The sequence below is a fragment of the Onychostruthus taczanowskii genome, unplaced genomic scaffold (genome assembly GCF_017590055.1).
Source record: "Onychostruthus taczanowskii isolate IOZ18803 unplaced genomic scaffold, ASM1759005v1 scaffold84, whole genome shotgun sequence".
In the NCBI taxonomy this organism is placed as follows: domain Eukaryota; kingdom Metazoa; phylum Chordata; class Aves; order Passeriformes; family Passeridae; genus Onychostruthus; species Onychostruthus taczanowskii.
Window position 1 is genome coordinate 125078 of NW_024506332.1, and position 12569 is coordinate 137646.

Sequence of the window (12569 nt, forward strand, 5' to 3'; positions counted from 1 at the left end):
TGCTTTATTTCATCTGCAAGGCCTTTCATCACTGATGAGCCAAAAAAAAAAAAAATCAGAATGAGGAAAGAGGTGGGTTCCAGTGATCTTACCTACTCTGGCAGCTCCCGTCCTACCTGAAGCCTGCCACCATCACCTGCAGCAGCAGCACTAAATAACATTTGGAAGGATGTGTTGAACCACATCTCTTATTTCTCTCAGCCTTGGTCGTACGCAAAATTTCCTATATGCACCCACACAGTGGAGTCACTGCTTGGCTCAGTGTGAGTCAACTGCTGTCAGGGAAATGGCCCAAAAGTCTGTTGCCTGGGGTTACACAACACAAACAAACTCCTTTGGTCCACTTCAGTGATGTTTTGATGCAGTGGATCCAGAGCACCACTGCAGAACCAGATGGAAATATGCAGATATTTAGCAAATTAGGGTTAAGGGAAGGATATACAAAACGGTTATTAAAATTTCCTCAAATTAAAGACAGTTTGGCAGGAACAGGAAGGTAATTATAAAAAGGCAGCTATCAGGCAGCACAAATTTATCCCAGCCAGGGTTACAGCTTGCTTCTGCAAGATTTCAGGTCAAAAACAAATGTTGGCTTTTGTTTTGGGGTGTTTTTTTTCATTTTTTGTTTTGGTTGTTTGTTTGTTTGGTTTTTTTGCAGTAGTCATAAACAAGAGTGAAACCCACTGCAGAGCTCCTGATGGGGAGGAGAGTTAAAAGTGGCTGCTACATCCCCCTGGTTCCTGCATTCCCCACATCACAGATGCATTTTTACAGCAGATGAATATTTAAAGCAAAGCACATACATGGTGTGAATCTTTGGTTTAAACCACAACTTTGGCCCTCAGATCTGTGCTTGTACTTACTCTGATTCTTTCCTCCTTTCTCACAGAAACACCTTTGGAAGAGAACAAAGCAATACCAGCACAGCCAAAGGCTGGGGAAATCAAAAACTGGACTTTTAACTCAGAGGTGCCATGGACTTACAGAAAATATATGAAAAATTTACAGAAAAATACATATAAAACAGTGACGGGGTACTCAGGGCCCTGATTTTGAAGTGCCAGCTGCACTCGTTGAACAGAAGGAACAATCAGGCATTTTCCCAAATTCCTCATAATAAAGCTGAAGAGTTGGAGCACCCAATTCTCAACTGACACGGCTCTTTTAGCACCAAAAGGGCTCCAAGAATTGTATCAGATACTGATTTATACCATTAGATCCATCTTTTGTATCACTGCTTAACATCTAGAAGATGTTAAGCCCATCTCCCTCCTTTTCTGCTTCTCCTTCCTCCTCCTGCTGCAATGGAGAGATCCCCTGGATAATGCCACTGATTTCAAATACAAAGAAACCCCCAAAATTTAAATTTAGGAGCTGCTGCAAATGCCAATAAGCCTGAGTGAAATAATGCGGGGTGTGAAAAACCCACTTGTCTTTCAATACCAGCCTCTCCAGCAAACTGTCTACATGTTTACCACTTCCAGAAATACTGCAGTGTTGATGCCCACCTCCACTGCAGGCTCCTCGTGCCATTAAAATGGGAAAGCCTGGCCATGGATGTCACCACCATCCCAAGTCTTCACACACTGGGCATCAATTAGGGAAGAAGAAGGGAAAAAATATATGTAAAGTGGCCACAAAAACGCAGCCTGGAGCATTTTAATGATGCTTCTGGCAGTAACCAGGGCTGCTGCTGGGCTCCTGAGAGGGCTCTGAGATGAGGATGAAGCCTCCTGCTCATCTCAACCACCTTGGAGACAAAAGCACACGCAGCTCGCATCCCTGCGAGGGCCTGCCACCAAATCTGTGTCTATTCAGCAGCAAAATCAGGGCAGCCACACATCCATTATCCTCCTTTTTCCAGTGTTAGCCTCGGCTGATAATCCCAGGTTCACACAACAGCAAACAGAATCTGATTTTTCCTACTCCTTTGCAGGAGGATTGGGTGCACAGAACGTAAATCAGAGCATTCAGCCAGAAGAAAAATGCGTCATGCTACTCCTGGCCCGTGAGAGGGATTCAGCAGGAACCTCCATCACCCTTTAAACAGAGGCAGCTTTTTTAAATCTTTACCATTGGACTCTTGGAGGGAAACGGACTCCCCTTTCCAGAGAAAAAATAATTTTAAAAAAGAAGGATGCACCATTTATCAATAACCATTTTGCACATCCCCTGCCTCCCTTAAGCACTGCAATTGTACAATCCAGCGATTCCTGCCCAAACCCGACACGTCAAAGCCCCGTTTCAGAGCTCCTTTTCCTGCCCCCGAGGATGAGGAAGGAGGACGGGGAAGGGTGTGTCCGTGGGGAAGGTGAGGAACCGCTGCCAAGGATGAAAAACTCCTGTGTCCAAAAAAATAAGCGGCTCCAGCAGCCCGTTAGTCGAGGATATCTTACGTAACCAAAAGTTGGTACCCTTGGATCTGCAATACCTGCCCTAAATCGGCTCCCACAACAAGGAGACCGAGGGAGGGGTTTATATAACGGCTCCTTCCCTGTTCCCCCAGGACCGCACCGAAACCTGCGCCTTGCCAGAAGCTTCCTGGCGAAGAAAAGGCAATCCTGGAGAATGCCCAGCGCCAGCCCGCCGGGGACCGGGGTCTCGAGCTGATGCCCTCGCCCGGAGCCGCCCTTCCCGGGCTGGGGCGGGCGGGGATGGAGCCCCCGGGAAAGCACCGAGCCCCTCCTAGGCACAGCCCGAGGGCCGGGAGAGCCCCTCCGGGCACAGCCCGAGGGCAGGGACCCCTCCCCGGGCACAAGCCGGGGCTCCCCGATGTTCTCCCGGGGCCGGCGCTGCCGCTGAATCCGCCCCCGGCCGGGGCTCAGCCCCGCCGCGCTGCAGCACAGGAAGCGCCGCATTATCCCTGATCCCATTATCCTGCCCCAGCCCCGCATCGCTCCGGCACACAAAGGGCTCCATCCCCGCGCACCCCTCCCCCTTCCCCGCCGCTATTCCCCTGCGCTCCACTCACCGTGATCCGCGGAATATTTTTCTTCCCCTGATAAGACATCTTGGGAAATCAGCCCCCGATGTATTTATTCAGTAATGTTATATGTTTGTTAAAGAGAAGCGCGGCGGCTGCTACACCGCTATTGTCTCCCGCGCAGCAACTGCTCCGCAACCTCCCCTCCACCAGTGTGTAGATCAAGGGGAAAAAAAAAGAAAAAAACAAAAAAAAAACCAAACAAACAAACAAAAAACCACACCAAAAAAAAAAAAAAAACAGAACAAAAATAAATCCCCCGAGACCAAATCACTGCGATCCCAGGGAAGGGGAGCGGGGGGGGGACGCGGCGCGAGAGGTGATCGGTGCTCTCCGCAATGGCAGGAACGGGAGAGGCAGCCAACCCTGCGCGCCTCCCTTTCTTCCCTGCGCCCGGAGCCCGGCCCAGCCCAGCCCGGCCCAGCCCCAGCCAAGCCCGGCCCAGCCCCGAGCAGCGGCGGGGCGGGAACTGCGCATGCGGCCCCGCCGCTCCAGAGCCCGTCCGCCCGGCACGCCGCGCCATTGGCTGAGCGCCCGCTGGGATGCAAATCAACGGCGGTCTCTGCCCAATGGGAGAGCGGGGGACGCGCAGGAATGTAAATGAGCGGTGGGAGGGGCTGCGCGGTCCCGGAGCCGGGGCGCGGGAGCGGGGAAGCGGAGCGGGGAGACGTCGGGATGTCTCGGGATATGTGGGGATATCTCGGGGTACGCGCACCGGAATCCATCGGGACACGCCAGGCACTGCCCGCCCGGCCCCCCGCTCCCACCGAAACGCTTCCTGGGGGCCCCGGCTTAGTGGAGCTGCAGTGCTGGGCGGGGCAGCGGCGGGGCTCTGCGAAATGACCCCTTCGGGGATGCCGGCACCCGTTTTATTCCCCGCCGCAAGATCCCCGGGAGGAGCGGAACAACCCCACTATTCCCGGATGTGCCGACCCCGCCGAGCATCCCCCGCTGAGGCTGTACCCCATCCCGGGAGGAGCAGGAGCTATCCCCCATTCCCGGGGCTGCGGACAGCCCCCGCATCCGAGCCCCGCACGGAAAGAGCAGAGGATGCCGGTGGGGAACTCGCTGCTTTCCATCTTCTTTGTCCTACCCCACCCTTCCTGGCTCTCCCAATTAGCAAATGGGGGTGGGGGGGGAATGAAGATTTGAAGCCACTCCCGACGCTTTGTTTTCCCAGTCTACCTTCTCCCACACCTCGTCCAGAAAATCCAGCCCGGATCCAACCCCCCCCCCCAGACACCTGTGGTCACTAACCTGAAACCTTAGTGCCAGGGAAATGTGGGCTCAGAGCTACGCACCCGGGCGTGGGGGTCCTCTCCATGGTCCCTCGGGCCATTCCTTACTACTCCAGTGCTGCCAACTCCATGTTCCATGTTTCAGTCACACTTGGAGTCAAATTTCTCAGTCCCTGAACTCCATAAGCTGGTACTTCAAGGAAAGAAATGCATTAAATGGCATAAATATCTCCTCATTGTTTGCGATGCACTTGTCCCAGTGCAGGGAAAGGAGGTGGGATCCGTGGCCAAGCAGGTTCCTCTGACATCAGCTGTGCTGGGGTAAGGTACAACACAATTTTTGGAGAACTCAATGCCACAAATTCACTTCTGCTTGAAGATTATAACTAATAATTAATGATCAAAAACTTACCTTCTTCCCTTCACGATGAATTTCACATCACACAAACTGCATCTTTGCCTGCCACAAAACTGTGATCTCTACATACTCAAACACACCATGCACAGCCAGTAAGAAATGAAACCTTTGGTCTAGGAGAGCAACAAATCATTATAAAGACAACATCTGTTCAAAAAGACTCCTGTCAGGACCTTTTGTGTTCATTTCTTCACAGGAAGCTCTAAGGAATATAGGGAAGTAGTTTTTCCTGGGTATAGGTAGGATATCACACAACACTTAAGGACCTGATATGTCAATCAGCTAATATCCAATTAGCAACAAATGAAAAAGTGGCTCATTATGACAGTGACAAAATTTTTAATTTGTCAGCCTGTAGGGTTTATTTTTATTTAATGATTAGAATAGACAATCCTGAATGAGTTATCCTGAGCCTCTGATGTGTGCTTGAAGAAGTTTTGAAACCTTAGCATATTTTTGCTCAGAACATGGCAGCAGAAATCTACATCAGGTCTCTAAATTTAGACAGTGCAACTGTTCCTTTTTTTTCTCTTTGATGCTTGTTTTCCGCCTCAGTTTAATATCTGAATGGTTCCATGCCTTTTATTTGCAGGTAGGAGAGTACCAGAGAGGAATCACACACTGCCCAAGGTTGGGAGCTGGCACCCAGGCCTTGGGCAGTGGATCACCAGCACACCTAGAGCCTATCTCAGCTGCCCAAACACACCTATTTCAATTTTTTTTTTTTTTTTTTTATTTTAAGAAGGCTTCCTACTGCGCATGGGCTTCATTCAGAGCAGCAGTTCTTGAACGCTGAGTATTCCATAATCATATATTCCATAACTTGGACCCAGCAGTGACTAGGGTCAGAAAGCAATAACCAATCTTCAGGTGACACTTAGCTTGTCTTTCTCATCACTTGGTTGCAAGAACCTAAGTAATACAGAATGAAATAAATTCAGAGATTAAAGGGCTGGAAAGCCACAGTTGTTGGAGATGCAACATCTACACAGCACCACATTTTTTAAACTTCCATGATTTAGGACTAGAACTGAGCTCCCAAGTGTAGATCTTAGCTCCATTACAGCACACCAATATGCCCCAACTTTCTTTGCTTTTACCAATGAGCTAAAACACTGTCAAAATATGTAATTTTTAAATTATTGTAGTTGCAAACTGGCTTATTTAGCCTTGCTAAAAAAAGGTGAGGAATGGAAATTGCCTATATTGTATAATCTCACATGAGGGGAGGGGACGAGAAGAGCCACTGGACAATGTTGGGATGACAGCCTGGAATTACTTAAGTGCATCATTTTGGTTGGTTCTGATAGAGCTTGGAGCAATCTGGTCCAGTGGAAGATGTCCCTGTCCATGGCAGGGGGTTGGAACTGGATGAGATTTAAGGTTCTTTCCAACCCAAACCATTCCATGATTCTCTGATAAATTCCTCTGGTAAATCTCTAGTTTCTGCATAAATTCCCCTAGAAGTTAAATGAAGAAAAGTAACTGTTTATGAAACATCAGAGGCAGGAGTTGGGTCCTTTGATAAAAGAAGAGAATTTAACTTCCTCGTTAAATCCTGGCAGGGCTGGATCCAGCCTTGCTGCTCTGCAGCAGTGCTAGAATATTTTGAGAAGTGATGGAATATCTGGATACTGCTGATGCCCTTTGTCTTCCACAGGTCTCTTGATGCACACAGGGGGTTGAACAGGATAAAATTAAAGGTGCCACATTCATGAGCACTGTCTAATCAATGCTAATAAAGGGAAGGACAAGAGTGTCCCTGACCCATCCTCAGGCTGCAGGTATTTGGGGGAATATTGGCCAGGATCATCAGCAGCCCTTCCTGCCCAGCTGCTGCAGCACTTCTTGTGAGGCTCTTGGCAGCAAAAACTTATTTCATGTTAAAGGAGCATATATATGTCTAAATTTATATCCTGCAAAGGTCTAGAGGGAAAATGGTGCAGGAATATGAGAATCTCTGTGCAGTGATAATCTATGCTAAAATCATCAAAATAAATCTGTGCTGAAATCACCACAGGCATCAGAGGAAATCAATTTACATCAGCTCTGAATCTTAACTCATAGATTCTGCAAACTGCCATAAAGCACTTGGAAAAGAATTTTATTCCCACTGTGGAGTTACTGGATGGGTGGGAAAAGAAATATTAAAAAGAGTTTCTTCCTCTGTGGAATTTTAGTGTAATGGCAACAAAGCCCACAGAATTTCTGCAACACCCAAATTGCTTCTACTCCTACTGAATACTTAAACGTGTGTCCACAATGGCATTTTGCCATGAAATTAAAAAACCTGCAAATGGAAATATCCATTTTAAAACTTAATGAAAAGAGGGATCAGAGATGGATTTAAATAAACTGGGCCAAAAGAGTTTTAAGGAGTTCACCCATTAGGCCCTAATTTTCTGTCATGATCCTGCCAATGCCAATTGTTGCATCAGCTCCAACTCTGAATGATTTTAAAGGAGTTTTCCATGGATCCAGGAATATCCTGCATCCTAGGAAGTGTAGGGAGAATTAAATCCAGGCTGATACATGGTAGGAGAAGTTACATCTGTCCTTCTCAAAGGATTATGGAAGAACTGTCCTTTATTAATCACAGCAAATTAAATTACTGAGGGGAATTGTACTTGACAATGAGCATCTCTTGCTTTATTATCTTAAAGGAGAAAATTAAAATTAAGAGTCATAGTGTAGAAATGACCATGGGGGTCAAACATGTTACTATGAGGAGGTAAAAATCATACATCTTCTCAGAGAAACAGCCTGATTTTTTTGCATACAGACTATCCTTTTTTTTTTTTTTTGAGGGTAAGATTCACTTTCTAGCCACACAAACAGGTCAATCAAAATGTACATTTGATCTGCAAATTAAAATGAACCTTCCAATTGATTTTCTTTCTTTTAATATCCAGAGAACCCTTCAGGAGGCTCAAAAATAGCATTTTAAGAAGGCTGTTAGTGTTGGAGTGTGTTTCTTAGAGGAAATGTCCTGAGTACCATGATGTGAATTATCCTTAAACAATCCCAGCAATTAAACAATTCCCCATCATGTACCCGGGAACGAGCCAGGCTCTCTTCAGGGTTCTAGACAGGGATTGCTCTGTCAGGGGTTATACAATCCACAGAAAAAATGTGCTATTCTCTCCAAACTGCTCACAGCCACATCCTGCCCTGACCTGCACCACAGCTAAATGCAGAATTTCTGGAATAAAGGCATGGGACATTCAGGCCTCACTGTCAGTGCCTCTCCCTTTCATCCTCTGGCACCCCCGGGCCCATGGGAAGCATGGGTAGGTGCTAAGAAATTGCTGTTTTCAGTGATTGTACAGTTTTTTAACATTATAATCCCTTCTCCTTCCCCAAAAACGTAGAGGGCAAAGCATCAGGCACTCAGCCACTACTGTGCCAGCCAGCTTTGCCTTCCTCTGAGGTGCAGGATGATCATGACTCAGGGAAAAAATGGAATTTTGACCTGTATTTTCCCACACTGAGAGTCATTCCTGCTCTTTGGGAGGGGATCACAGGACAGGACATTGATAATCACACAGGAGTGCCAAGAAGTTTGGATTTTGCTGGTTTTCTGCTCCCAAATGCTGTTGTTTTATAAGCTAAGAGAGTTCATGAGGACACAAGCCCCCAGACCCAATTGAATTTTGCTGACAACATCATTTTCCAATTTTACAACAACATCCCAAGAGATACACCCAGATTTGATGTGCCACAAGACAGACATGTGATACAGGGAGTCAGACAGTCCTGCAGGTAAAAAACCTCTGGCAGACCCTAAATGACTGCTCAGCCCTACTAAAACCAGATGGGGCCTGTTAAATGGTGTCCAGGGAGGTGGCATAAGGGTGGCACACCAAACTGCCACTCCCATGTGCCAGTAATTGCATTTATCCCTTGGGATGCAGCCTGTATCAGCTCCAAGCTGAGCAGGGAGATCTGGCTCCAAGTGTTTAAATTTTCCCATCAAATCTTTAACCAAAATAATCCATTGGCTGTGTATCAAAACCCCTTTTTCATTCCTGCATGGAAGTGTGGTATTAGTAAATTCTGCATATAAAACCACTCCACATGACACCCATTGGATGTATAGAACAGCAGCTGTGCAGAATGATGGCTTTCAGAAGAAGTTAAGAGGATTTTGGCATTTTTGCTCCTCACTGTTGGTTTTGGGGTTTTTTTTTTTTTCCCCCACAAACCATCCTGACCTATTGGAAGAATATGCAAGTCATCCTCCCTTATGATTATTTTGCAAGCAATAATTGTCGAAACAAGGCTAGAAAAATTGCAGGCATTGTAACAAATTAAACTCAGGACTGCATTTCCAGCTGTCTGGAACAGCTCCTTTGTTTTAGACAACAGTTCCATTAATGTTCCAGAGTCTGTGATTATTTGAGCTCTCAACAACATCCTGTTATTCATTATTTCTCTCCAGGAATGAACAACCATGATCCTGAGAGCTTTGAGGTTTTAGGAAAAAGTCCAGTCATGTTGCAAGCTTCATGACAGTGTTTTGCAAGTGAGTCCTCTCCTATCAATTCTAAACTAAAAACATTTTCCTACTGTCTGTTTATTCATTGTTGTTATTTGTTACAATAGGCTTTGTTGGTTTAGTCTAGCAGTTTACACAGTGCTCTGTGCTTCCCAAATTGCCAGGAACTGTTTTAAGGGAGGCAAAAAAAGGAATGTAAAGGTGCACAAGGGAAACACCTAAACCACTGGAGTAACAACGAGATGGCAAATGAAGGACAGATGCAGGATCCCAGGTCTTGTACTGGTGTTGTAGGGTCTGAGCAGCTACTCAGGCTCTCTGCAAACCAGATTAAAGCCCTTGTGATCGCTCTTGCAATTAAACCTTGCTTTTCTCTATAGATGTTCCCTAAAACACTGTCTTTCTTCCAAAAACGTCAACAGGTGAAAAAGACAGAAGGAATAGCAATTACAGATACTTGAAATCCAAGAAATACACTGGGAGAAATTACTGGCTCAAGCAATCAATGGCCAAAGTTTTTCAAACCCCAGATAAATGCCCCTCTCTCAAGACTTGTCATGTAAGGAAAAGGGGAATATTGCCCTGGAATGCCATTCCAGCAGTCCCTGCTCTGGGACCAGGAACCTTCCTGCTTCTGCACTGACTACAATGCAGAGCTGATGGACAACAGAGCTGGAAGGGGCTGGAAAAGGCTGAAAAGGAGCTCAGGGGGGACCTTGTGGCTCTGCACAGCTCCTGCCAGGAGGGGACAGCCGGGGGGTCGGGCTGTGCTCCAGGGAACAGGGACAGGAGCAGAGGGAACGGCCTCAGGCTGGGCCAGGGCAGGCTCAGGGTGGATTCAGCACGAATTTCTGCATGGAAAGGGGGCTCAGGAAGTGCCCAGGGAGGGTTGGAGTGCCCATCCCTGGAGGGGTCCCAGGAAGGGCTGGATGGGGCACTCAGAGCTCTGGGCTGGGGACAGGGTGGGCACTGGGCAAGGTCAGACCTGATGATCTTGGACAGCTTTTCCAACCTGGATTATCCTGTGGGTAAATCCCACTGCAGAAATTGATCTTGCAGGTGCACAGCAGCTTCTGAGAGCCAGGTCAAGAATCTCTTGCCTCATTTAAGGAATCCCACATCTGAAGATTATGTTCTTGGCACATCCCAGTGTTGGGGCCAGGGAACACTGAGCACCGAGCAGGGCCCAGACACTGAACCAGCAGCTCCAGGAACAGAAACAGCTCAAACAGGGAAGATGAGAAAGTTCAGATGGGAAACAGAAACACAGTGAGTTCTCCAAGGCCTGGTAGCTGGAAGCAGCAGAGCTTGGCTCTGAGCTGAGCTGCAGACCTGTTGAATTGGCCACCAGAGACGGAGCTGCAAACGCTGCTGGAAATGAGGCTGAGCCTTCCTGGTGCCTCCAGAGATGATCTTAACCCTGAATTATGAGGCAGCACAGCCCAGGGGCAACACGTGATAGATGGCTGCAGAATGTCCCAGGCAAGGCAGACATTGAGAGATTTGATTGCCCTTACCTTGCCCCACAAAACAATATAGTGCAATTTAATGTGGAATAATTACACCCCCTTTTTATCCTCTTGACAGTTGAGACCTCAGAGAAAAATATTAAAAATAGCTTGTCCATATTGCTTTGTTAACTATTTCAAAGGGGTTTAAGACAAGATATTTCTATATGTGACAGAAAGGATGACTGAGTTTTAAACCCATAAAGCAAATTTTACTTGCTGAGGATTTAACCATTGATTCAAGCTATGGGTGCAGTCAGCTGGAAAACCAAAGCTAAAACATTCCTGCAATAAATTCCCAATCCATAGCATGACATTTATCCCAGGAGATTTCACTTACCCCAGTGCTCACCACTACTCACATCACGATCCAATGGTATCAGTGTTAAGTAAAGCTAATGAGAAACAACTCAAATGTTTTGTACCATTCCATTGTTTCATCCCCTCAGTTAATATTTAGACAATAATCTTTAAAATAGAACCAAAAACACACTTTAAAATATTATTAATATTCTCAGTGGATTCTGATTTTGAACAATGTTGTGCTTAAATTTTTATTATACTGGTACCACTTAATCAGAAAATAATTTATCTTTTCAGAGTTGATGTATATTCTGCTCATACTCATGTCCCACAGGACATTAGGTTGCCCAAAATTAGCTCTTAAAATGTCATGAATTGCAGAATCTTTGACTCCCCAAGATGAAAAAGCCCTTTATTCATGAAATGCACCTTGATTGGTCCAACAAGACTAATTAATCATGGAAAGTTACTTCATTAGTAGACACTGCAGCATGATCAGAGCAAACTTCAGGCATCTGTAGTGGCATAGTTTTGTTTGGGTTTGGGAAACCAGGTTTGGGGCAGTGTGGAGCACATCCTCCTTCTCACTGGGGCTGGAGTGTGGGAATTCTGAAAATCTGTGCCTGCCTTTGTGGACTCTGTGGCAGCAGTGGTTCACATGTGGAAATATGGCTGGATGGAGCCTTTAGGTCACTGCAGCTGGGGCTGATTTGGGGAGGATGAGCCTCTAGTTTATATTTTATAACTAATACATTTGATTAATTTATATTTTTATATTACTTCCAGTAATACTTCACGTTTCTGAAAGCAGGAGAAAGTGATGAACAAGCCCATATTCTGAATTCCAGGCAGACTTCTGCCCACATACACAATCCATATTGGAATTAAAAACCAGAAGGCACATCCTAGGAGCAGCTTCCAGAGGAAAGGGCTGCTCTATCCCCACTGGGAGACTACTCAGAGAAACTCCTGCCCTATGCCAGGAGTTTAGCAGGCTGCTGGTGGGTACTTCATTCATTCATTTCTGCTCTTCCAGCCTCTACCAGCACTGCCAGAGGTGTGCACTGAGTATTTCCTGGCTCACGGCTGAGTAAAGCTGGTTTAAATTGATCTATTGAGGAAAGCAGATGGGCATGGTCAGGCAGATCTATGGGTTCAGTGGGTTTTGCCTCTGGAAGAAGATGGGCTTTATTACACCCTGACAAATCCAGAGAATGAGAAGTATCTGCAGCAGTCTCAAAATCCTGGGAGGAGTTCTGGGTTGCTACGAGGATGCCACATTCCTGTGAAAGTCCCAGATCTTCCCGAGTCAAAAAATCCCACTGTAGCCAGCAGCCCTGCTGAAAATTGGCATTGAAATGCATCTCGCAGGGGTCGCTCCGGCGCCTGTCCTCCCCTGGGAGCAGGGGTAGGAGTCCCCCCTGGAAGAAGCCTGCAGGGATTTGATCCCGGTAGGTGGAGGCTCATTGATGTTCTTTCGCTCACAATCGCGTTTCTGTTCCGTAAGCTGCATTCCCTGCCTGGGTGGGGCATTTCCCTACCTTCGTGCTGGGGGAATCGCCTGAGAAACAAAAAAGTCGCTGTTTCTCCCCAGACAGGAGGGCAGGGCGGGGTGGGGGTG

The 12569-nt window shown here is 46.8% G+C and overlaps 1 protein-coding gene across 2 annotated transcripts in view; it reads right to left on the reverse strand.

The window, feature by feature from the left end:
* Positions 1-12569, reverse strand: part of DPYSL2 (dihydropyrimidinase like 2) — a 52392-nt gene that overhangs the window by 39044 nt on the left and 779 nt on the right. Inside the window, exon 1 of one of the 2 annotated variants that reach the window (XM_041424721.1) lies at positions 2972-4137. The exons of the other annotated variant lie outside the window; for it this stretch is intronic. Within the exon in view, the coding sequence (XP_041280655.1) occupies positions 2972-3010 (39 nt within the window). The 5' untranslated portion in view covers positions 3011-4137. Of the gene's footprint in view, positions 1-2971; positions 4138-12569 lie in introns of those variants that run through there. 2 annotated transcript variants of the gene reach the window in all.